Source organism: Xyrauchen texanus, chromosome 35 (genome assembly GCF_025860055.1).
Source record: "Xyrauchen texanus isolate HMW12.3.18 chromosome 35, RBS_HiC_50CHRs, whole genome shotgun sequence".
NCBI classification, from domain to species: Eukaryota; Metazoa; Chordata; class Actinopteri; order Cypriniformes; family Catostomidae; genus Xyrauchen; species Xyrauchen texanus.
In genome coordinates, this window is record NC_068310.1 from 849,209 (window position 1) to 875,766 (window position 26,558).

General features: G+C 38.1%; 1 protein-coding gene across 7 annotated transcripts in view; it reads right to left on the reverse strand.

The window, feature by feature from the left end:
• LOC127628713 (calcium-responsive transactivator-like) overlaps window positions 1-26,558 on the reverse strand; it is a 103,400-nt gene that overhangs the window by 57,399 nt on the left and 19,443 nt on the right. For 2 of the 7 annotated variants that reach the window (XM_052105530.1, XM_052105535.1), the window contains exons 2-8: window positions 13,969-14,045; window positions 13,400-13,484; window positions 8,609-8,753; window positions 7,721-7,903; window positions 6,734-6,898; window positions 3,576-3,677; window positions 3,058-3,150 (exon numbers count right to left, since the gene is read on the reverse strand). In XM_052105530.1, the coding sequence (XP_051961490.1) occupies window positions 3,058-3,150; window positions 3,576-3,677; window positions 6,734-6,898; window positions 7,721-7,903; window positions 8,609-8,753; window positions 13,400-13,484; window positions 13,969-14,045 (850 nt within the window). Of the gene's footprint in view, window positions 1-3,042; window positions 3,151-3,575; window positions 3,678-6,733; window positions 6,899-7,720; window positions 7,904-8,608; window positions 8,754-13,399; window positions 13,485-13,968; window positions 14,046-26,558 lie in introns of all 7 variants that reach the window. The other 5 variants (XM_052105529.1, XM_052105534.1, XM_052105533.1 and 2 more) reach the window with 5 other exon arrangements.

Sequence of the window (26,558 nt, forward strand, 5' to 3'; positions counted from 1 at the left end):
AATCAGGCTGTATTTCTCACAAGTAGTAAATCACGCCAAAGCTCTCCAAGCTTCATGCATTAGCTGTTCATGGCAAACATCACCCATTCATGTGAACAAGCTTCAGGGTTAATTCTGAACTCAGGATCAAAACATGAGTTGACAGAGAACGTTTGTCTTAAGGTAGCTAAACTCAATCTAAATCAGTTTGGCTCTATCTGGATCTATTTGTCAACCTGAAACTTACTCTAAAAATCTGAGAATGCTCAACTAGCTTCGTGCAACAGGCCACTAAAGTCAAATTCCTTACAGTAAAATAAATGACACCTTACTTTTATACTTGATCTCACAACTCTTTTCTGTTGCAACCTGACCCTAGACAGGTCGTAACAATGGTGACCACCTCTTTAAGCTTCAAAAGGAAGCAAAAGTATAATTCGGAAGTCTAATGAACTATTCAATAGGTTTACAATAAGGTTTGGCAAGAAACAAATGGAAATCAAATGTATTATTTAGTGAAAATATTCACGACCATTGCTTTGCTGTTTGCACACACGAGAGTGTACAAGAGCAGCAGTTCATGCAGCCCACTCTCCCAAGAGGGCCGTTTAAGCAAGAGTTGCTTTGTTAGCTATAACTAGAGCAGCACACAAAAAATATTCACAAAAAAGAAAACAACACTGCTGCACACAAACTTTTCAAAACATGTAAGAGTTTAAATTCAAAGAGATACATTTCTATACCCAGCCTTATTTGAATGAACAAGAGTATTAGGAAATCAAACAGAGAGATGAAGGCGGCTGAGGCAGCTGCAGTCAAACCCTGTCCTAACCAGACACAACCCAACACACGATAAAAACAAAAATCGGATATCTTTTTCATGTTTGTCCAAACCAGCTGTGACAAGTGACAGGACATGTCCATCCCTTGGTTTCCTTTTGCGGTGGGTAGTCCCATCCAATGTGTACTGTCACTGGTCCAAAATCGTTTTCATAACAGTACTCTATTGAAGCCAGCATCTCACTATCTGGTTAAAAACAACTTAATTTTGGCCGAGGGTGTCACACTTAACGACTGTTCTGCTGAGGTCTCGCTCTCTTCAGTTGGAGGTCTGTCCCACACACACACACACGCAGAATGGAGAACAGGTGACAGACATACCGGCTCCTTCATTCTTTCTCTCCGATTCTTCCAGTCCACTTCCGGTAAGCAAAACACTGCATACTCCTATACTGACTGCAGCTGCTTTAGCCTCCATTTCTCTCAGTTCGATTTCTTAGTACTGAGGTTCATACATCAAGGCTGGGCATAGAAAGGCATCTCTTCATCAACTTTTCTTTTTTACAAATGTTTTGCAAGTTCAGTTCTCTGGTTTGTGTGCAGCTGTGTTGCATTATATTGTTAATATTTCTGTGGCTGTGGAATATTTTTATAAATTTGAATATAAATTAATCAATTATAATCAATATAAATAAAGCCATTTTATTCTACAATCATTTCTGATGGTCAAACATGTATCTTAATTAGGGCTGTCAATTGATTACAATTTTTAATCAAATTAATTACATAGTGTCCCGATTAATTGCATGTACAAATATTTGCTGAAAGCCCTTCATATAACAATAATTCAATATATAATGATGAAATAATTATACATAGTTATTTTTAAATATATATAAATATATATATAAAAAAAAATAGTCAGATAATCAAAAAGAATTACATTCTTGTGGCAGAAGAGTTAATCATTGATAAAACAAAAGCGGCTTGAGAATACAATGTATTGTTTACTACCATATTATTGAACATAAGACAATCATTGGCATACAGTTCACAGCAATCCATTACACAAGTGAATTTATCAATCAGTTCAAGATTTATTATGAGGGCTTGTTTAAGGGCCCGTAAATGTACACCTGAATCAGACATGCTTGTGTAGTGTCTCGGGTGCATACAATTTTTAGGTCACTGTGTCAAGTTAAATATAGTTTAATACTTAGAACACATCTTGAGATCCCTTAGTTCGAAATCTTCTTGCTTTGAAGGCAATAACGTAACGTGTTTTCTTCACTGTATAAACTGCGCATTGCCACACAGCTGAAATTTCAATTACTTTTAAATAATTTTAATTCTGGAGTAAACAGGTGGTACTACAAGCTTGCATTTCTCAGGAATCTTCCTTATTATGGTCCGGGGGCATTGCAATTAATTGCGTACATTTCTTTAACACGTTATTTTTTATAAAATTAAATCGCACTGAATTAACGTGTTAAATCGATAGCCCTAATCTTAATGTATGTGTCTGTGTAGAGGCCTGTGTGGGAATGGAATGTGCTCACATATGGTAAACGGAGTTTCCTGTTTTGACACTAGAGAAAATATATGGTGAGGTCCCTCCACAAGAGTTTCCTGTCCACTTCTTATAAAAACAACAGACTATAGTCACAGAACAAAATGATAAATAAATGTATGGAATGTATTAGCCACACCTTAGTAGACCATATATAAGCTGGGTAGAAACCCAAATGTTTCAGTTCCTCTGCAGACGACTCTTTTTTTTTTTTTATCTCTGATAATAAAGTCTATCTTCTGGCATCAAAACTCCAAGCCATTGAGAGTGATTTTTCACAGAGGTGGCAGAAGCCACAACATGGCTTCCTGTTCTCGTGCAGTCTCATCAGTGCACACAGGAGAGCGATCGTCAATGAAGATTTTCAACAAGTAATGGATTTCGGTTTGTTTTATAACCAAACCTTATTGTATGTTTCTGAACAAGAGAATTTATTAGATTTCTAAATTATACTTTTGTGTCCTTTTGAAGATTGGAAAGGTAGCCACCATCCACTGCTATTGTATGACATCAGTGAGCATAATTTTTCTTTTAAACTGTCCCTTTGTGTACAGAAAAAGAACATCATAATGTTTTAGAACAACATGAAGGTGAGTAAATAATGGCTAAATTTAAGTTTTGGGTGAACTATCCCTTTAAGAAAAAAATAAAGATGTATAAGTATAAAGGTTATGACATATTATTATATTCTGAACATATTGAGTGATGCAAACCTTTAATGGACTCACCGCCTTCATAATAGTGTTGTGAGGACTCGTCAAAGGATCTCTCATAGCCCTGTTCCCCATATGAAGACTGCTGATATGAATATTCTCCATGACCTGTTGAAGATTCAGACATGAAAATATCCACCACAGATCAGCTGAATTACAAAATGAAGCAAAGAACTTCCACTGCAACACACAGAACAATATCTGTACAAATAAAAACTCTCAGAACACAGAAATAGCACAATGTCATTAGGCAAAACAACAAGAATTCAAAGAAGGAAAGCCAGATCTGAAATTTCGGCACACCCAAAAAAAAAAAAAGAAAAAAGATTGACAGTCAATGAAGACACACTTTAAAGATCTTGATCTGAAAACCTTTTAGGACTATACTGGAAAAACAATTACCAGCATAAGAAAGACATAACTGGGAAACTGGGAATGAGTGTAGAAGCAGGGATGCAAAATGAATGAATGAATGAACGAATGAGTGAAAGAATGAATAAGAGTAGAAAAGTTTTGGATGAACGTGTTGTTACCATCTGAGTAATACTGCTGGCTAACAGGCTCGCTGGAGCTTTGAGCGTGTCCATACGGCTCGCTGTAGAACTCGTCCTGGCCCATGTACTGCGGGGCAGATCCTGCAAGACATGCGACATCAGGGTGGGTTAATCAGCCGATCTGACTGCCGTTTTAGCAGGGTGGACTGGGGTGGTTTAGGGGAAGTACTCTTGCTGCCTGTGTCCATTGTATGTTGTATTCCAGATCAATAAGTGGGGAAAAAATTTTGTGATATTTTGAAAGAAATCATTTTGAGGATTTGTATTTGTGTGTTGTCAGTGTCCTTGAAACTAAAAGACCTGCAGGAAAAATCTTAATATGACCTGTGTGCAAGAAGACCTGTGGGTATAACATTTAAAGGAGAATAATGCACATAAATAAACACAAAAAATGCAGAGTAATCAAACCCCCACCCATCCCAAAAAAAAAAAATAATAATAAAATATGGATATGACATGAAATGAAAATTGATGACCTTTCGTTTGTCAGCAAAAACAGGGAGTATTTTATTGGTGGTGTGCAGAAACTCCAGATATCACTACATCCTTTCAAACTTAAACCAAAGAACATACATCATAATAACAGGTAAATAACTGACCATTACAACTTGATTTTCTGTCTACAGTAACAATCAAAACAGGATTTTAGTCCCGATTATGAACATAAATAACCAGGAGAGTCTGAATCAATAAATGGAAAAGCCATTTAATGTTCTTCGTTCAGTCATGCTCTTCTGTAATTGCAGAGCTGTAGTTTTGCAGCTTAGAATAATAGTAATAAAAAACTATATTTACAATGTGCATGTAAACTATGCTATAATAATACTTTATACTCTCTTTTCTTAATGTCCTAAACTGAACATGCATGTGTTTGTGATTAAAACCAGAAATGTAGACGGTTCACCAGTTAACTGGCATTAACACTTTGCTCGAATAATAATATTGGTTAAAAATTAACCGAGAGGTTAATTCAAGAAATAACAGAGTTAATCTAATGAGTTTTACATGTAGGCTATGCCATGTACACACAAGGGCACTGTTAACATGTAAACCACTGTCTTCTCAGTCTGGGGTGCATTTCCCAAAAGCATTGTTGGCCAACTATGGTCATATGTTTCATCGTTACAACATAGTTCAACGATTTGTGTGGTTGGAACTACTGCCCATAACCTGTGGTTAGAGATCCTTGTTAGTTTGCTGTGTGGATAATTTTATTTTGCTGAGGCTCCTATATCTTTTATTCCACATAGGCCTATATTCTTCATTCTTTCAAGAATGTGATCACGTTTACATGCATTAAAAAAATGACTTGTTAAAGGTTTTGCACAAAGCGCGTTCTAAAACGTAATTTATGAATGCAGCCGTTTAAGAGATCAAAAGGCTGTTAAGAGAAACACTTTAATACAAGCAGTTTCTGTTGAGAACTTGGCTTCTGTGTCCAAGTTAATGCACAAGTGGTGTTTTTGGCTGCGTTCGAAACATGCTAAATCAGCCTCAGAAGGGAGGAACAACAATCATAAAAAACTAAATTTTCAATAAAAATAGCTTAAAATGTAAATAACATCACAGAAAAATGGTGGATACTACAGGACATCACAAAGGGGTGGTTATGGTGAGTTTGAATGCAACTGAAAAGTCTCCTTTGATGTTCCATTCCTCCTAAAAGATCTCATCTCAAAATTTACTAAAAGAAAAGTACTAGGACTGTAGGTGGGAAAGGGGCTATTAATACTAGTAGTATTTCTTAGCTGTAGTGTAGCAGTAATTTGAGCAATTATGGAGTGAAAGACAATGCCAGTGACGTCAATGAAACGTTCACACTGACTAACAACGTCAGTCAATATAAACACAACTCACTCTTGACACCTTAAAGATGGTCTTTTGTTGCCAACTGCTGGCAAAAATATTTAATGTCACAGAGAGGAATCCAAATCCCCACATCAAGCAGCAACACATTTGCACTGCTCGTACACTTTAGTTCGGACCCTTTGCTGCGACATTTGTTTTATTCTCAGAACATTATTAACCTGTTAGACGCTCATGGGTCATGATGTGAGTCTCGTCAATGTTTGGCATCCCATTCAGCACACAACTGAATAAAACAGGCTGCATGACACTGATAAATGATTACTGCAAGAGTAACATTCACATACAGGTATGAGTGAATTCAGCATTTTACAAATAACACAAAGAACAAACATTTTCCTCTCTCACTTGGATATGCTCACATATATTTTTACTAAAGTTCATCACTGAATAGGTTTGCTCGGAGTAAACCTTTAATTTAGGCACTAAACCGCACATGCAGCGTCGCAAATGGACACGGAGTGACTACATCACACTTTTCTTTGTGCATAAAATATTGCACTATTGAGCACTTTAAGGTTTTTTCCGAAGAGGAGAGACTGCACGCATGCATGGTTGCCAGATTGCATAAATTAAATATAAGTGAAATATTTTCTATTTGTGTGAGTATAAATCTCTGATTGTGGTGTTGCATCTATTATCTGGCAACTCTGAGCATATTAAAAGCTTATGGATGCATGATAGGTCCCATAGCCAGATTAATGAAAGCTCTAATTAAAATCTATAAATCAACCAGAGGGCAGCAGTTTGCCCTGGTCTGCAATTGGGGGTGCTCTAAGGTTCAATTGAGGGTGCTTAGAAATCAATGTTTCTAATTTATAGCCACAAAACGTTGAAATGTTGTCATGGTTCTCACTACAATTATTCAACCATCGCAATTTCAGGAGTGACTCCTGTCTTACACACACACACACACACACACACACACACACACACACACACACACACACACACACACACACAACTTTGCAGCATGTACATATCCCATGTGAAACATCAGACTATCATCCTTTTATTTAGAACAGTTACTTTAAAGGGTTGGGAAAATTTAAGAATTACAAGAAATTGGCTGATTAAACAAAAGGTACTTTATGAACTCCATTGAAGTCCATTTTAGTGCACACTGCACTGCCAAAATACTTGTCATTTGCCATGGACCAAATTATCAGAACAAGCTTGGTCACTACATAACATAATTCGCTCTAAACAAACAACAAGCAAAAAGCACAGAATCAAAACCAGAGGAACAAAATAAATGTCAATGCAAATACCTTGCTGTGGGGCACGATAACTTCCCATGGGCCTTTGTGGCATTATGCCACCACCCTGGTTCCCTTGTCCCATCATCCCAACCGTTTGCTGGCCCTGGTAGTGCTGAGCCCCACCAGAGCTAGATGAGTAATGCGGTCCAGAGCCTTGCTGATGCATCATAGAAACTAATGGGAACCAGCATTACAACATTGCAACATTAAAATAACAGTATAACTCAAGCATTATCAAATAAGATTTAAAAACATCAGGTCTTATCCATGGCTAAAATGCTGTTTTTCAGTTTCTAAAAAGACAAAAAACTAATAACCAACAGAAACTGGGGAGTCAAGCTCTCAGTCAAACAGGCAGAAATAATGTCAGTTGGGACAGAGGGCAGCATGTCAGCGGTTTAAGGCCTAAGAAGAGGGTTCAAACAAATGGAGGGAGAGGAAGCAACTTCTGCTGATGAACTGAATGTGTTCGATCTCTCCCGAGTCAAACAAATTGTTATGACATCAACAACATCATTATCGAAGATGAAGGAATACAGGACAGTATCATGTGGGTGAATCCAACAAAACATGGTAAAAACATGTGCGGGTCATATTTAACCCCAAAAAGGGCTTTTAATTATTTATTTTTTTGCATTGTGGCATTATTTTCATGACATTTTAACACAATTTCCCCCCAAATTCCCATTACTGTAATTCAAAAACAAGCTCACTCTTTTTTACTTTTGATTTTTGGTTGAAATGTGACAGACAGTTTATCCTGAGATTCACCAATTTGCTCATCACTAAATACCATCAGTTAGGAAATTGTGTTCTAAAACAATGTGAATTTATTTCTAAATAAACTGGTCTAATTCAGTTTTTCTTCACTTTTATTCTTGCATGGAACATCCCCAAATTGCCCCTCCTCTGTCTTTAAAACACTCCCCCGATATCTCATCCAATTCGCATCCTCCTGCTGGATGTGACCATAAGGTGAGCTCTCTCCTGGCTCACCTTGGCTGGACTGCATGTTGAGGTTGGCTCGAGAGGCCGAGGACGAGTAGCCCCCCTGACCCTGGAGTGGAGTGCCCTGAGAAGAGGGCAACGAATGGCTGTACCCAGGCCCCGCGCCATGGCTGCTGGCGGGCAGGCTCATGGATGTAGTGGGCTGCTGCTGCATGGGGGCATGGCTGGGGCCTGACAACACACACTCACAGTCAGGATAAAGCACACATTCAGTTCATCAAAACACCATGACCCAAACACGGAAAATGAAGGTCTACAGTAGTGCTGTAAACAGCAAGTGTTAGGAAAAGAGAGTTGGGCAAGCTCGAGAAAGCAGGGTGTGTATATAACTGGTAAGACACGGTGCAAAGAAAGAGGAAAGGAAAGGAGGAAAGAGTGGCCCGAAACATACTCTATGCAAGTCCTGAGGTACGTGTTGCATTGTCAGCATTGCTGCAAGGAGTTAAATGCAGGAAAAATTAGTTATGACTGAAATTTGTTCACTTCTGACTATGATCTCAACTGTGCTCAGATAAAGAAAAATAAGTAACTTTTCTCTTTCAGGTCAGTTGCAGTAATGGCAGAAAAACAGTTTGAAAAGAATCTTGTTGAAGTTAGTTCAACTGTCGACATATTTATATATAGCTAACTGAATAATTGCACATCTGGCCTAATGGCACAGACATTTACAGGGAACTCCATCACTCTCGAGTCCTAAGATTTGTTACCACCACAGTAACACAAGAGTGCACATAAAATATGTATAACAGGACTGCACACTTGCAACATGTTGCCTAAATGTTCACATCTCTATGTGCATAGAATATGTTTCTACCCAAAACAGCAAGCTCAAGTACAGCACAGACACTCAGGCAAACTGTTATCAGAAAGTCTCACCGTTGCTTATTTGGGTCTGCATTAGTGAGGTTGGCGGCAGGCCAGAGCCAATACTATCATTCATATTAGTCTGAGAGTGCAGAGACTGAGAGCCAGCACCCTGCCCCAGCCCACTTGAACCTATGTTTATATTGGGGTTGGGAGGCTGAGTGGTCAACAGAGCAAGAGAGACAGAAAAAGGAAGACAGACAGATGGACAAGAGTGGAAGAGACAGATTAAATAAGACAAGAAATGTATCTAAATAATGTTTAGATAGTTTTGTTCAGATCAGATTTAAACCTTCCCCTCTGCAAAAAAGCAAAGCCACCTATAGTGAGAATCAATTGTTCTACATTGTCCTTGTAAAACTACACAGAGTAGGGGCAAACTGTCTGCATTTACAATTGTTTAAAATCCATAGATGTGATATTCCAAAAATTATAATGTGTTTATTATATTTGCTCAGATGGTGTGGATCAAAAATGATCATTACCAAAAAAAATTATCAGATGCATTTTTGGGTCCATATTCACAATCTTGAGGCTAAATGTAGATCTTGACATTCTGAGATGCTATTCTTCTCACCACAATTGTACAATTGAGTGGTTATCCAATTAACCGTAGACCAGAGGTGGGTAGAGTAGCCAAAAACTGTACTCAAGTAAAAGTACAAATACTTAAAAAACACAATTACTCAAGTAGAAGTAAAAGTACTAACATGAATAATTACTTGAGTAAGAAAGAATTAAAAGAGTACTCCAGTGAGTAATTTGTTACTTTCACAAATTACATAATAGACGTTACTCCCCTTTATTCCATTACATAATACACATTGAACATGTACTACAGAATTATTATTATTATTGTTATTAATGGAAATTCTGTCATAATTCACCATCATGTTGTTCCAAACCTGTATGACTTACTTTCTTCCATGCAACACAATAAGGAGATATTAGACAGAATGTTTGCCTGAGTCACTATTTACTTTCAGGTAATGTTTTTTTAATACATACATTAACACACACACACACACACACACACACACACACACACACACACACACACATACACACATATATATATATATATATATATATATATATATATATATATATATATATATATATATAGAAAGTGAATGGTGATCGAGACCCTAACATTCTGTCTAACATATTTTGTGTTCCACATAATACAAAGCCTCACTGGTTTGGAACAACATGAGTGAATATTTAATTATGGCTCAGTAATCACTTTAAAGAGATAGTTTACCCAAAAATGAAAATCCTCTCGTAATTTACTCACCCTCATGCCATCCCAGATGTGTATGTCTTCCTTTCTTCTGCAGTACATAATTTCAGATTTTTTTAAGAAATTTTAGCTCTGTAGGCCAAACTTGTGATGCTCCAGAAAGCATATAAAGGCAGTATAAAAGTAATCCATAAGACTCCAGCAGTTAAATCCATGTCTTCAGAAGTGATATGATAGGTGTGGGTGAGAAACAGAACATTTTGCCACCCATTCACTTGCATTCTGTGGACCTACAGAGCTGAGAAATTCTTCTAAAAATCTTAATTTAAGTTCAGCAGAAGAAAGAGACACATCTGGGTTTGCATGAGGGTGAGTAAATAATGAGAATTGTAATTTTTGGGTGAACTATCCCTTTAAGGGCTCTTGTCAGATCTGGATGAATTTATCAAGAACAAGAGAGGTTTGGAAACATTTCTAGTAATTATTACAGTGAAAAAATTAAAATGTCTCACAAGAACATTATATATAATGCTGAAATATAATGCCTTATTTAGCTATTTCATAGCTTTTAAAGTCCTGTGTGGACTCTTATTTCAGTGCAGTTACATTTTTCAGTGTTGTAAATATTTAGATCGTTAGTTCTGTACAGCAGTACTGCCGCTCTCTAAATGCAGAGTACACAACCTACGTAGGGCACCAACCCTGATCGTGGAACACTCGCTGTGTCTGAAACCACCCCTATCCATTATATAGTGCACTATTTCGCTATTTTGTAAGACTGTCTGAATTCTGAATGTGCCACTCCTTCCCTACATTTGTTCACTCATTCTTACTCACAATGCACTCTAATTTCAATGACGGTTAATTTCCAACAATCCACCCTGAAATGTTTTATTTCATGCTGAATGTAGTAAATCCATTTTTGAAAAATCATTACTCGATTCAAATAACAACATATAGAGAGACAAAACATACAGATACATTTTAAAATGTACTCTTTATTTTATCAAATGTGTTTAATCTTTATATTAACACACAGTATATATTAAAATGATATACAGAATGAAGATTTATTGTATTAATATATCGTTTCATAAGAATAACAAATAAGGCCAAGTATTTAAAAATTTCATATGTGCACCAGCCCCAGAGCTCCGACACTCTTGTCCGAATTCACTCAGTTTGTTCACTTACTGCGGCGATATTTTTCACTAACTGCCATTCACTCTATAGGAAATAGTGAATGCGTGAATGATTGCATACACAGCCACTCTCGTCGCCACTATAGCCTCACGCCTGCACATCTCAAACGCACGCTGTGCACGTGCAGAAATGCTGTCTGATCACGCTCCAGTTGTCGATCACGTGAATGGCAGTGATTTCCACTCAACTTGGATGTTTACATGGATTTATACAGTTAATACGCCTGAAGTAGCAGCGATATTTTCCAGTACCCCCATGCATAAATATTGCTTATGACATGTGGAACAAAGCACACTGATATATCGCTACACTGATTTAAAAATGTACACTTAAAAATGGATATCATAAGAGCCCAGTTACAGAATCACCCTGAAAATAACCATCTAATTACACAGAAAAGTCAGCGTTAGATTTAGAGCCAAAGCTCACTTGAAGTTGGAGCTGTGACTTTAATCTTGAAATATCAGCCTGTCTTGGTGTTAAAAGAAGGCATTTCATGATGAAACTATTCTTTTTTCACTGTGTGGAGCAAAGAAAGTGTTTCATTTTGAAGAGTTTCATGCTGCTGCACTGATAACTTGAGTGACAGTCTCATCACTCAAGTGGGAGTGTCTCATTACGCGCAGCTGTGAACTTCTGTGAAAGTCACATTCAATAAGCTCTCAATAAATTACACATTAATTCGAATTAAACCCAGTAATGTAAAATACACATTGTAAAGAAGTAAAAGTAAAAAAAAAAAATCATTACAAATTTACTTGAGTGAGAGTAAAAATGACCCAATTTTAAACCTACTTTAAAAGTTAATTTTCCCCAAAAAAAGTTACTCAAGTAAATGTAACGCGTTACTACCCACCTCTGCCGTAGACTTTGTCAGTTCGAACCAGTCTGGCCATTCTCTTTTGACCTATCTCATTAACAAGGCATTTCTGTCCGCAGAACTGCCGTTCACTGGACGTTTTTATTTTTGGCACCATTCTGAGTAAATTCTAGAGATTGTTGTGTGTGAAAATCCCAGGAGATCAGCAGATACAGAAATATTCAAACCAACCCATCTGGCACCAACAATCATCCATGTGATTACCTAATCAGCAAATCGTGTGGCAGCAGCGCATTACATAATATCATGCAAATATGGGTCAGGGGCTTCAGTTAATGTTCACATTAACCATCAGAACGGGGAAAATATGATCTCAGTGATTTGGAGTGTGGCATGATTGTTGGTGCCAGATGGACTGGTTTGAGTATTTCTATAACTGCTAATCTCCTGGGATTTTCACTGTTAATGCATGATTTTCTATAAAGCTGCTTTCAAATGATGCGTTAGTATGCGGTATACAAATAAAAATGACTTGACAACAGTCTCTAGAATTTACTCCGAATGGTGCCAAAAACAAAAACATCTAGTGAGGGGCAGTTCTGTGGACGGGAATGTCTTGTTGATAACAGAGAATTGCCAGACTGGTTAGAACTGAAAAAGTCTACGGTAATTACGATAACCGTGCTGAACAATTGTGGTGAGAAGAATAGCATCCCAGAATAGCATTCTGAGATGCGGGTTGGCGCTGTTTTGGCGGCACGAGGGGGACCTACACAATATTAGGCAGGTGGTTTTAATGTTGTGGCTGATCGGTGTAGATGCTTTTGTCAACAGAAAAACATATTCAAATATGACTCCACATACTAATGAAGTGGTGCTTGACTATTTTTCTTTTAAGCTTTGTGTATTGATGCAAACACTTTATTTAAAAAATATAACATAATAAAGACTATATATATATATATATATATATATATATATATATATATATATATATATATCGGCCTACTTCCTGCTGTCTGCCTAATGAATTTGCTGACAGATACTGTCAGTAGTGGTTTCCTGTCAATGAATCCCTTGGGCCAATTTAAGAAAGCAAGCTTCATCCATATCAACAAGGACAACTAACTTTAATCTCACTTTAAGATTTCCCCTGATCCTTTAGTAAATCTAGCTCTTAGCATTTTTGTAAATAGCTTTTAAGCAAAAACTCTTAGCTAGGAACTCTGCAACCCACCTCGCTCTGTAACTGCTTTTGCAGCTATTTTTATTAATATTTTAAAGAACAGTTAAAATAACCACTGCCACTAGTTTCATGTATTAATGTATCACGCTATTACACAATTTGCATTACAAGTGAATGACTGTATATGTGAACTTTTCTCAGAAGCTGACAAAAATTAGCTTTACACTCAGTGTTATTTTGTGTATCCCTTCATCACATTGTTCCTGGTGTGAATAAGCCCTAATACTGTATATGCACAGAAAGAAAGAAAGAAAGTTGAGTAAGCTGGTAAAGGGTACAATTATACCATACCGCTGGTAACAGAGACTGCATATTCTGATTAGAGTCTGCTATTGTTGCTAGGTAGACCAAATTTCTGTGTAGTATCTGCTGATACCTGAAAAAAGAAATGTAAAAGAAATCATTGGTTAAACAAACCAAAGGCTTGTTGTTAGACTAAATTCAAGTTGAGAAAAAAAAACAAAAAAACACAACAACAACAAAATAAAAGGAACTTTCAGTTTTTTAACAGGACATGGTATGCTGTCGATTACCACAGAAAATGTTTTTGACTTTTGGAAAAAAAAATAAAAAATTTTTTTACAGTAATACTCTTACATCGAAGCCCAGCACTCAAGTGGGCAGCACCATAAAAAAATATGACAGAATCACTAGCATCTCCTGTTGTAACCAGTTCAAACAACATGAAATAGACTCAATAATAAACAGTATTTCACTGCAAGTGTATTATTGTAAATGCATTCTCCATTCTTTTTACAAACTAAAGGATGAGTCAAAATTATTGTCCGTTCTGTCAAAATGATGTCATAAAATGTTGAAGGGTAATTTCTCTTTGTCATTCTTTTTTTGTAAATACATACTGTGTACATTCTGCTGTTTTTCCTTTGCTCTGATAGTCCATAATGCACTGTATCAGATGATGATTTTCATCTAGCATCTGCTCAACAAAAACAAACAAAGAAAGAGGTAAAGAAGGCCCCTGACATTGTTTTCCAGCTCAACAGGTCTACTATAAAGCATCTCTGTATAAACCTTCTTACTTGAGTTTTATACTTTTTATTTCTTGCCTTTCTTTAAGTGATTTATACATACATGGAAAACAGTTCCCTTTGAAGCTGGTCATTTCGATGCTGCAACAGAAACTGAAGCTATGGGAAACACCTCGCAGGAGTGGCAATATTTGAAGCCTTTTAAATTATGCAAATCTATTGGAAGATAGACGCTCCATCCCAGATTCACATGTCATTGTGGCATATAAACTTGAGCACAGCACCTTTTCAACAGAATTTGTATTTTCAAGTTCATGAAAACATTTCTTTGTTTTCATGTGCTCTGGAGTTCATCATTTTCTTTTCCCTGCTTGTGGTCCAACGAACTGTGTATCTTTTAACACTACCATGTTTGATATTGTGCATTGTGTTGCTTTGTGCTTTCTTATAGTTTAGTACCTCTACACATGTGGTTTATTTGATTCTTTGTTCTAGTGGGTTGGGGTATGTTGGAAAAACGTCTAGACAACTTAAAGGGTTAAGTGGTCGGAGGGTGTTTTGGGCTCTGGAGAAGTTTTGACATGCCTTGACATTTGTGCTTTTTCAGTTACTTAAAAACATATTAATGGCTAATGTCTGATAACACTGTATTCAGCACAAACTGGGCTACAATAATATGTGAGCAACATGTGCGTACATGTTTGTATTTTTGTGAAAATAACGTTTATGCATGTTTTTGAAAAAACTAAATTTTTAAGTCATTGAAATAAGGCCATATAACACATAATAAACATTTGTCCACAATACTTCTGAGAACTGGGTCTTGAAGCCTAGAGTTTTTGCTACAAAATGATGTGAAAACCATCCTGATCACTCATTCATACAAAACAATATAGTAATTAAACTTTTGTAAAACTCTTTTAGGGTTGCAAAAGTATGAGATTTTCACGGTATGATAACCATCTCAGAAAATATCACGGTTTCACGGTATACAGTATTACACAATTACTATTATCAGTGAAAACAGAAGGGTTATTTTATCTATTTATTTTTGAGCAAACACTTTATTATAATTGAAACTTAAAGCAATGTATTTTAAGTATGTGTAAAAAAAAGTCCCCCTTTAAAAATAAAATAAATAGAAATGTATGTAACTACAACATGTTATATAACTAAAGCATGTTAGTTTACATGTTATCATAGCATGTTAAATGAACTACTAAATGAAAAATAACATCAGCTGTGTGAGCTTTTAAAGTAATGTCCTATGATTATTAACAGTTAACATATACTGTAGGTGTGTGACAGCACAGCCAGACTGCTCCTGTCTGTACCTTTAACTCTGTGGTTCCCAAATGGTTTTGCTTCAGGACAGATTTTACAGTGGACATCAAGTGGTGACCCATGTTCATGGTTTTCCAGTACAAGGACATGCATCAAGTTTCATTATTTTTGTTGATGATGTCAACAACAAAATCTACAGGAAGTTGTCTCTCCCCCTTTTAAAAATTTAAGAGCATATTTACTTATATGAGCCCATTATTATCCTGTTTGTTACCTAATATTACATATTTATACACATATTACACAGAAGGAAAGGGTCCTCATTACCATGGTTAGGTCAGTGTGCTAGTCTTAAATAATATAAATAATAATAAATTAATGTATTTATGAAAAATAAATACTAGCTGAAACATATCTTGAAACTTTAACTACAACTGCCATTGTTGATATAAAATGAGGTCTAATAGATTCCACCTTTAGATTATTTAATATGAAACTATAACATTTTGTCAAAATAAAACAGTTAATTTTACTCATGTAAAATCCTGAAACAAATTGGTAAAAGGTGATGTCAAGTCAAGTCAAGTCAATTTTATTTGTATAGCGCCTTTCACAACACACATCGTTTCTAAGCAGCTTTACAGAATATCAGCATTAACAGATGATAAAACTGTAATGTCTATAAAGTCGATTAATCATCATTGTGTAATTTAGATAATTTAAATTGTATTAATAACCCCAGTGAGCAAGCTGTAGGCGACTGTGGCAAGGAACACAAAACTCCATAAGATGTAGATTAATGCAGAAAAATAACCTTGGGAGAAACCAGACTCACTGTGGGGGCCAGTTCCCCTCTGGCTAACATTATGAATGTAATGTAAATATTACTGTTGGGCCCTTGAGCAAGGCCCTTAACCCTATCTGCTCCAGGGGCGCCGTATCATGGCTGACCCTGCACTCTGACCCCAGCTTAGCTGGGATATGTGAAAACTAATAAATTTCACTGTATATATGCAAAAAACTGTGTGTATAATGTGTGACCAAAATAAAGGATTCTATTCTATTCTATTAATTATGTATAGGTAAAATCATGGTTTAAAATTATTAAACTAAGTGTTAAGGGTCAGTGATTAAACATCGATTGTGTTTGAACTGTAAGATTAATGACCAAAGACTTTGAAGTCCATCTTGATTAATTGCAGAAGTTCACATAGATGCAATTGTCCTTGTTAATTTGCTGATGAAGGCTTTTGTTGGCAATAGTTAGTCTAAGCATTTCATTTCAAGATTGTAGTCCATAAATAGACAGAGGTGATGCAGGTTGGAGTTGGCATCATTTCATCCTCTGAAGTCCGTCATAATAGATTGAAGTGATGTTTGGCTGGCACCGGCTGCATTTAGTCATCATCATTCTGCGACATGTAGCAGTGGAGTCCAACATGAAGCAGGAATGGTGCTGGATCCAGCCAGTTCTGGTGACCTCAGGATAGGAGTCCCGAGGTTGAGACAGGGAAACAAATAAAAAGATGTAAGCGTAGATGCCATTTGAGTTAGAGATCATGCTCAATGTTTCTGGTTTCTGGTTCCGGCAGACCCAACTAAAGCAGCCTAATTGTGGATTGGAGGATAAATTAGGTGTATGCCTGGCTAAACAGATGAGTCTTTAGTCTAGACTTAAACTGAGAGAGTGTGTCTGCATCTCGAACAGTGTTTGGGAGACTATTCCATAGTTTAGGAGCCAAATATGAAAAGGATCTTCCTCCTTTAGTGGATTAATAGGCCAGAATTTTGCGATCTTAATGAACGTGTTGGAATATAGCGTGGTAGAAGATCACTTAAGTACTGCGGCGCTTGACCATTCAAAGCTTTGTACGTAGTTAACAGAATTTTAAAATCAATACGGAATTTAACAGGTAGCCAATGTAACGATGATAAAATGGGGCTAATATGATCATATTTCTTGGTTCTCGTCAGCACTCTGGCTGCTGCATTTTGAACCAATTGAAGTTTATTTATTGATCTTGCTGGACATCCTGCCAGTAATACATTACAATAATCTAGTCTTGAGGTCATGAACGCATGAATTAGTTTTTCGGCATCAGCAACCGAGAGCATATGCCTTAATTTAGCAATATTTCTTAGGTGGAAGAATGCTGTTCTACAAACATTTGTAATTTGATTTTCAAAGGACAGATTGGTATCAAATACAACATCTAAGTTCTTCGCTGTTGAAGATGATGTAACAGTACATCCATCTAGAGTCAAATTATATTTTAGTGGCTTATTTTTAGAGTTTTTTGGTCCAATAATTAGAACCTCTGTTTTGTCAGAATTGAGTAGAAGGAAAATTCTGGCCATCCAATCTTTTATTTCATTAATACACTCTGCTAATTTTGAGAATTGTGAAATCTCATCAGGTTTTGAAGAAATATAAAGTTGTGTATCGTCAGCATAGCAGTGGAAACGTATTCCACGATTCCTGATAATATCTCCCAGGGGAAGCATATACATGGAGAAAAGCAGAGGCCCTAAAACTGATCCCTGTGGCACTCAATATTTTACTTTTGTTTGGTTTGACAATTCCTCATTTACATAGACAAAGTGGTAGCGGTCTGCTAAATATGACCTAAACCATGCTAATGCCACTCCACTTAATTCCAACATAATTCTCTAGCCTATTCAAGAGAATGTCGTGATCTATCATGTCGAATGCAGCACTAAGATCTAAAAGCACTAGAAGAGAAATGCAGCCACGATCAGATGATAAGAGCAAGTCATTTGTAACTCTGATAAGTGCAGTCTCTGTACTGTGATGAGCCCTAAATCCTGATTGAAATTCTTCATATATACTATTTCTCTGTAGAAATGAACATATTTGGGAGGATACTACCTTTTCTAGTATTTTTGACATAAACGGGAGATTTGAAATCGGTCTATAATTAGCAAGTTCTCCAGGATTAAGTTGTGGCTTCTTAATTAGCGGTTTGATAATTGCCATTTTAAAGTTTCTTGGGACATGTCCTAAGCATAGCGAGGAGTTAATGATATTAAGAAGAGGTTCTGATATTACAGGAGATACCTCTTTTAAGAGCTTAGTTGGTATAGGATCTAACAAACAAGTTGTGGCTTTTGATGTTTCGATAAGTTTTGTTAGCTCTTCATGACCCATGATAGCGAAGGATTGAAGTTGCACATGAGGGAAATTATTCAACACTGTTTTCTGAGGTGCTATGACAGATGATTGCATAATTCCAATTTTATTTCTGATTATTTCAATTTTATCTGTGAAGAAATTCATGAAGTCATTACTCTTGAGCTGTGACGTAATATCTGGTTCGGTTGAGGCTTTATTCCTAACCAATTTAGCCACAGTACTGAATAAACATCTAGGATTGTTGTGGTTATTTTCTATGAGTTTACTAAAATATGCTGACCTGGCAGCTTTGAGTGCGTGTTTGTAACTACAGACACTATCCTTCCATGCACCCTGAAATATTTCTAATTTGGTATTTTTCCACATGCGCTCCATTTTCTGAGCTGCTCTCTTGAGAGCATGAGTGTGATCATTGTACCATGGTGCAGGGCTTATTTCTTTAATTTTCTTTAATCGAAGTGGGGCGACAACATCAAGGGTGCTAGAGAAGACTTCATTTAAATTTTTTGTTATTTCATCAAGTTCTTCTGGGATTTATTGAGTATATGAGATAGATCTGGAAGAGTATTAGTGAAGCTATCTTTAGTGGTCGAAAGAATAGTTCTACCTGAACGATAGCCGTGGTGTAGATTGAGTAACATTAGCTGATTGCTGCATGCAAGAGACGAGGTAATGATCCGAGATGTCATCGCTCTGCTGCAGAATTTCTATATTATCAACATCAACACCATATGAAAGAATTAAATCTAGCGTATGATTATGGCGATGAGTTGGTCCTGTTACATTTTGTCTGACTCCAAGAGAGTTGAGAATATCGATAAATGCTAATCCCAATGTATCATTTTCATTATCTATGTGAATGTTGAAGTCACCAACAATTAAGGCTCTATCTACAGTAACTACAAGATCTGATAAAAAATTTGCAAATTCACTAAGGAAATCTGAATAAGGCCCGGGTGATCTATACACTGTAGCAAGGGTAAAGGACGACACATAATTTTTATTTATATTTGTATTTGACTGTGTCACCTTAAGCATTATTAGTTCAAAAGACTTACATTTATATCCTGTCCTCTGAGTAACACCAAAAACTTTACTGTAAATTGTAGCAACACCTCCTCCTCGACCCTTCAGACGAGGCTCATGTTTATAACAATAACCTGGGGGAGTAGATTCATTTAAACTAATATATTCATCCAGTTTAAGCCAGGTTTCAGTCAAACAGAGCGCATCCAATCTATGATCTGTAATCATTTAATTGACAATTAGTGCTTTGGTAGAAAGAGATCTAATGTTTAGTAGCCCTATTTTTATATGATGTACATTTTAAATTTGTTTGTTTTGTTCAGGTTTGACCTTAATCAAATTTTTTCTAAATGATTTAGTGAGGGTATTGTGTTTCGTAGTTCGTGGAACAGACACAGTCTCTATGAGATATCTAGGTGATACAGTCTCTATGTGTTGTAGTTTATGTGACCTGTGTGACGTCTCAAGGCAGCTAGCAGACGTTCGGATTAACCAGTTTGTCTGCTTCCTGACCTGGGCCCCATTTAGTCAATTAATATCATTATTAAGTCTATGAGCCAAATTACTAGAGAGGAGCACCTTCCCTGGAGGGATGGAGTCCGTCTCTCTTTAGCAGGTCAGGTCTACCCCAAAAACTTTTCCAATTGTCTATAAATCCTATTTTATTCTGCAGACACCACTCAGACATCCAGCCATTCAGTGACACTAATCTACTATAAACCTCGTCACCACGACGAGCAATTTTGCAAATCTGCACACCTCTTTAACATTATCTTTAGTGATCTCTGACTGGCGAAGCCGGACATCGTTAGTGCCGACATGGATAACAATTTTAAGAAATCTACGTTTAGCATTAGCCAGCACTTGTAAATTTGATTTGATGTCAGATGCTCTGGCCCCCGAAATGCAATTAACAATAGTGGCTGGAGTCTCTATTTCCACGTTCCTTACAATAGAATCACCGATAACAAGGGCTCTTTCAATATGATTCTCAGTGGGTGTATCACTGAGTGGGGAGAATTTATTGGAAACCCTAACAGGAGCGGGAGAGTGGTGTCTCTTTGCTGAACGAGTATGCCGCCGAGACGTCACCCAAATGCCCTGCTGCAGGGGCTCTATAACCGGAACCAAAGTGTGTGTGTTACTCTCTGTACTGCCCGCATCCGAAACAGTATCTAACGGCTTCTCTTTCTCACTGACCTCTACTAGCGTTCGGATGCGAGTCTCTAACTCATTAACCTTCTCCGTCAGCCTGACTAATTCCTTACATTTATCACAAGTGAATCCCTCACTGCTGACGGAGGAGGCTATTGAAAACATGTGACATGCAATGCATGAACAAATAACATGAGCCGATGCCATGACTTACCGCAAATTGTTCGTTGTTCCTGAGCGGTCAGGGTTTTGAGATTGATTTGAATCCCTCACAAATTGTTTGTTGTTGGTGGTGGTTGTTCTTGATAGGCGGTGCTTTGAGATCGATGCAATAATCTGTGTACCGCAGAGGAGAAAAAACGGGTGCGCGCTGAAAAAAATGCACGCAGTTTAACCGCGATAAAAATAGAACGCGGATACAGGTGGAATATGTGCGCAGTTGAATCCCGATAAGAGAATAATACGGGAAGACCCGATGTGTGCTTAAAAATGGCAGATGTTTAAGGATTAAAGGCTACAAACACAGACTCTAGCTAGGTGTCAGCAGCAACCGGTAAAATACACGCAGATGAAACGGGAGAAAAAGCGGAAGAATCTGAAACGCGGTAAAATGACAAAGGATATAACTATGAACGACACGGTAAAATGACAAAGGATATAACTATGAACGATGACTATAACGTTGAACGTATGAGAATAAGCAGTGCTAAGCAGGCCACAAACAAACTCTCGTGCAGCGTGCGTGCGTGCTGTGCCGTCAGAAACAGGAAGTCCAATGACGTCAGCAAAGTCAGTAAGATGTGTGTAATTATTAATATTTGTAACTATTTAGGTAAAGGCGCCACATCGGGATTTAAGTAGTGCATAGGGGGCCACATTGTATTACTTTTAAGATACATTGTTCTGCATTGATTTGGTTTTTGTATCTTTTAAGCCCAGAAATAGTTGTGTACTCAATTTTCTTAAGTGTATCTGTGACTAATGATACTATTCTGCAATTAACGTATTATATTGCTCTACAAAAGGTAGATACTTTTCTATCAGGCATTAAAAAACTGAATAAAGCCTGAGCTTATAAATCTATTTTACCATCTCTACTTCCCTGTTAATTTAACACTCTCTACATCAGGGGTCTGTTTTAATAAAAAATAAAAAAATAATAAAATGCATAGAACTTTTAATGTTTGTCGCAAAGCGGGTGAGTTTACTTATTTTTTTCTAAAACGCTACCCGTTTACATGCTAAGAGGGTCATGATGCGGGTCTCGATGGTTTGACTTTCAGCACATAACTGAATAACAGGCTGCATGACTATGATAAATAATTACTGCAAGAGTTACATTAACATACAGGTGCAAAGATACTTTAACATTTCTAAATTGCACAAATAAATAATACATGTATATATTCGTCTCTGGCTTGCTTTTGCTCGCATGTCAATGATTACCCCTCCGTGTGTCAATGATACCGAGATCTACTTTTATATTTAATTTAATCACTGAAGAGGTTTACCTGCAAAATTAGTAGCACCAAACATCACAAGCAGCCTCAAGAATGGACACAGAGTGGCTGTATAAAACTTTTCCTTGAGCAGAATATTGCACTACAGATTGCATAGTTTGTTCTATGGGGAAAGCAGATAGAAAAAGCGCACTCGCGTGCATTGTTGCCAGATTGCACAAAATAAGTATAACTTTAGGCAGAATACTTCCAATTTGTGCAAGTATAAATCTCAAACTGGGGGTTTTGCGTCTCTTATCTGGCAACCCTGAGCATGTTAAATGCTTGTGGAGACGTGTTAGGTCCCAATGCAAGTTAACTGAAATATCCAATGAAAAAAAATATGAAAAAACGCTTTTACGATAAATGAGCCGCGGGCTGCATTAAACCATGTGGAGGGCCTGATCCAGCCCGCGGGCCATAAAATTGCCTATGTCTGTTTTAGCTGTTTGCGAGATTATCATTAAATCTGCCTCGGCAGTCCTAAATAGACTTTCACTTGGGCCGCCGAAATATCTTCAATGGGAGAACTATGGAATAGTTCTTTCCCTGCTGCCCAGAAACACTGCTTTAACTCACACACACACACACTCAAGTCAGACCCCCTCGCCTTGCTTCTCTCTGACATTTTCTCTGCTGCGTGTGTGTGTGTCGCAAGTTCACGAGTCTGACAGGCAGACAAGGAATAAAGGAGATGCGCACACACATGTGAGATTCTCCATCTGGTTGCATTTTTTTCTCAATACCGTAGATAAGCAAATGTACATGGTATGATAACAGACAATTTTCAAACCGTGGTATACTGTGAGAGGCTTGATTGCTTAGAGGCAAGCTAATGTGCTGTAGCGATCAAGGCAAATGGTAAACGCCCCCCACTGTGCCTTAAAAACAACAAGTTCATTCATTTTTCTGCGTGTTTGATAGACAGCACGATACACAAGTGAGAAAACTCCTGGATTGTAAGGAAGAGTTCACATTTTCCTCAGAAGAAGAGCGGGACTCTGAACATTTTTATTTTGAAGAGAGACTTGATCCAGAAGAGGATACAATTTTGGGCGAGTAAGTCATTTAGACAGTTTTCATTAGCTGATATGTTATTTTATATAAACATGTACATATTTTACTAGTGGGACTGTTTCCAGACTTGCCAGCCAGGATTCAGAGTATTGACATTTGAAATATGTCCTAATAAGCGAGTTTTAGTTACATTTAAATGCTGTTTCAGCTAAAGCAGGTATTTAAAATGTATGCTGTATGATATAAATATGGTATGTAATATGATATAAAAATAATATGAATGTTTAGATTATATTTTAACTAGGGTTTATGCTGCCTCATTATCATCACCAAAGCTTGTGCTTGCAAATATGTGTTTAGGTTAAATGAGTAAAATGCACTTTAAATATGCCCATATTAGAAAATCACCATCTTATAATGATTTCTGAAGGATCACGTGACACTGAAGACTCCAGTAATGATGCTGAAAATTCAGCTTTGATCACAAATTGCATTTTACAATATATTCAAATAGAATACTGTTCTTTTAAATGGTAAAAATAGTTTAAAATATCACTGTTTTTACTGTATTTTGGATAAAATACATGCAGCCTTGGTGAGCAGAAGAGACTTCTTTTAAACGGTAGTGTAGGTCTAAAAATAAGTAAAGTCTTTAAATAAAGAAAATGTATAGTCAGATTACTTCTTATAACTTAAAACTTGATTTTGATCATTAAGTGTCCTCACATTCATTCTCTTTCTGTCACATTCCTCATTTATAGACCCAGGAGGGGTCTTTTGTCTCCTCAGGTGTGAATCCGTATTCAATCCATATTCATGATAGTTCACGCCTCCTCGCATATGACCTTTCTAACACTAAAAGTGTCTTACAAAATATAAATTCAATTACTACAGGTCCTTCTCAAAAAATTAGCATATTGTGATAAAGTTCATTATTTTCCATAATGTAATGATAAAAATTAAACTTTCATATATTTTAGATTCATTGCACACCAACTGTAATATTTCAGGTCTTTTATTGTTTTAATACTGATGATTTTGGCATACAGCTCATGAAAACCCAAAATTCCTATCTCAAAAAATTAGCATATTTCATCCGACCAATAAAAGAAGTGTTTTTAATACAAAAAAAAGTCAACCTTCAAATAATTATGTTCAGTTATGCACTCAATACTTGCTCGGGAATCCTTTTGCAGAAATGACTGCTTCAATGCGGCGTGGCATGGAGGCAATCAGCCTGTGGCACTGCTGAGGTGTTATGGAGGCCCAGGATGCTTCGATAGCGGCCTTAAGCTCATCCAGAGTGTTGGGTCTTATGCCTCTCAACTTTCTCTTCACAATATCCCACAGATTCTCTATGGGGTTCAGGTCAGGAGAGTTGGCAGGCCAATTGAGCACAATAATACCATGGTCAGTAAACCATTTACCAGTGGTTTTGGCACTGTGAACAGGTGCCAGGTCGTGCTGAAAAATGAAATCTTCATCTCCATAAAGCTTTTCAGCAGATGGAAGCATGAAGATGCAGACCTTTTTATCTACCACGGGAATTCACCACTGTTTGCATAACCGGAGTTTACATTCCCCCCAGCGCTAACGCTAAGGAAGCGCTCTGTGAACTGTATGGGGCTATGAGCGAACTGCAGAACGCTCACCCCGACGGACTGTTTATTGTCGCCGGAGATTTCAACCATGCAAATCTCAAGACAGTGCTCCCTAAATTCCATCATTTTTTTACCAATCCAAGATGGCGGCGCGGTAGCACGCAGCGGCCACTCCGGATCCACAATGGTGCTATTTTTGTTAAAAAAGCCCGACTTTTGCAACACATGGACATCGGAGCAACCAGTGTTCGTGTCTACCATCGCCAGACACTACTCAAATATAAGACTCATGCAAAAACCAAGCTGCATGATGACCTGCAGGAGGCGCCACGCCGCACTCGGCTTGCTGCGGAGACCAGGCCTCCAGCCCTCGGCGTCGCCTGATGCCGGTGGCCGGGGAGAGGACGCCGTAGCGTGTGCGAGAAGCGAAGCGCGGAAAGAGGGCGGGGTCCATGCTAGGCTAAAACAAACCCTAGCCGGCCGGCTCTCCCGCCTATCCTGCTCTCAAATGTTTGCTCCCTGGACAATAAACTGGACTATATCCGACTCCAGCAGGCTACGCAGCGTGAGTTTAGAGACTGCTGCGCCTTTGTTTTCACGGAGACGTGGCTCAGCGACAGAGTTCCGGATGCCGCCATTCAGCTAGACGGGCTCGCCTCGCTTCGCGCCGACAGAAATACAGCTCTCTGCGGTAAGACTCGCGGTGGTGGCTTGTGTGTTTACATCAACACGGAATGGTGCAAGAACTCTATGCTAGTCTCTAGTTACTGTTCATCGCTGTTGGAGCTTGTGACTGTTAGATGCAGACCTTTTTATCTACCACGGGAATTCACCAGTTTGCATAACCGAGTTTACATTCCCCAGCGCTAACGCTAAGGAAGCGCTCTGTGAACTGTATGGGGCTATGAGCTTAACTGCAGAACGCTCACCCCGACGGACTGTTTATTGTCGCCGGAGATTTCAACCATGCAAATCTCAAGACAGTGCTCCTAAATTCCATCAGTATGTGGACTTTGCAACGAGAGGGGCTAACGCTTGATCTTGTTTACACAAACATCCCAGGCGCTGCACGGGCGGAGCCCCGCCCCCACCTCGGCTACTCAGACCACATCTCTGTTATGTTAATTCCAGCATACAGACCGGCTCGTCAGACGCACAAAACTGCTTCAGAAGCAGGTGAAAACCTGGCCAGCAGGAGCCATCTCTGCTCTTCAGGACTGTTTTGAGTGTACTGACTGGCACATGTTCAGGAGGCTGCAACATATGGCGTATTCTACCAACTTGGAGGAATACACAGCATCAGTGACCAGCTACATCAGCAAGTGCATTGATGATGTCACTTTCTCCAAGACCATCACCACACGCTCCAACCAGAAGCCGTGGATGACTGCGGAGGTGCGACGCTGCTGAGGTCCCGAGACTCGCCTTCAGAGCAGGCGATAAGGCAGCCCTAAGAACAGCTAGGGCCAAACTGTCACGGGCAATCAGAGAGGCAAAGCGCCGACACGCCCAGAGAATCCACAGTCACTTCCAGGACAGCGGTGACACGCGGCTCATGTGGCAGGGCATCCAGGCTATCACCAACTACAGGACAACATCAGTTGCCTGTGACAAAGATGCCTCCCTTCCAGATGCGCTGAACGACTTCTACGCCGGTTTGAAGTGCAGAACGACGTGATGGCGAGGAAGTCCACCCTCCTCCCAACCACCAGGTGCTCTGTCTTA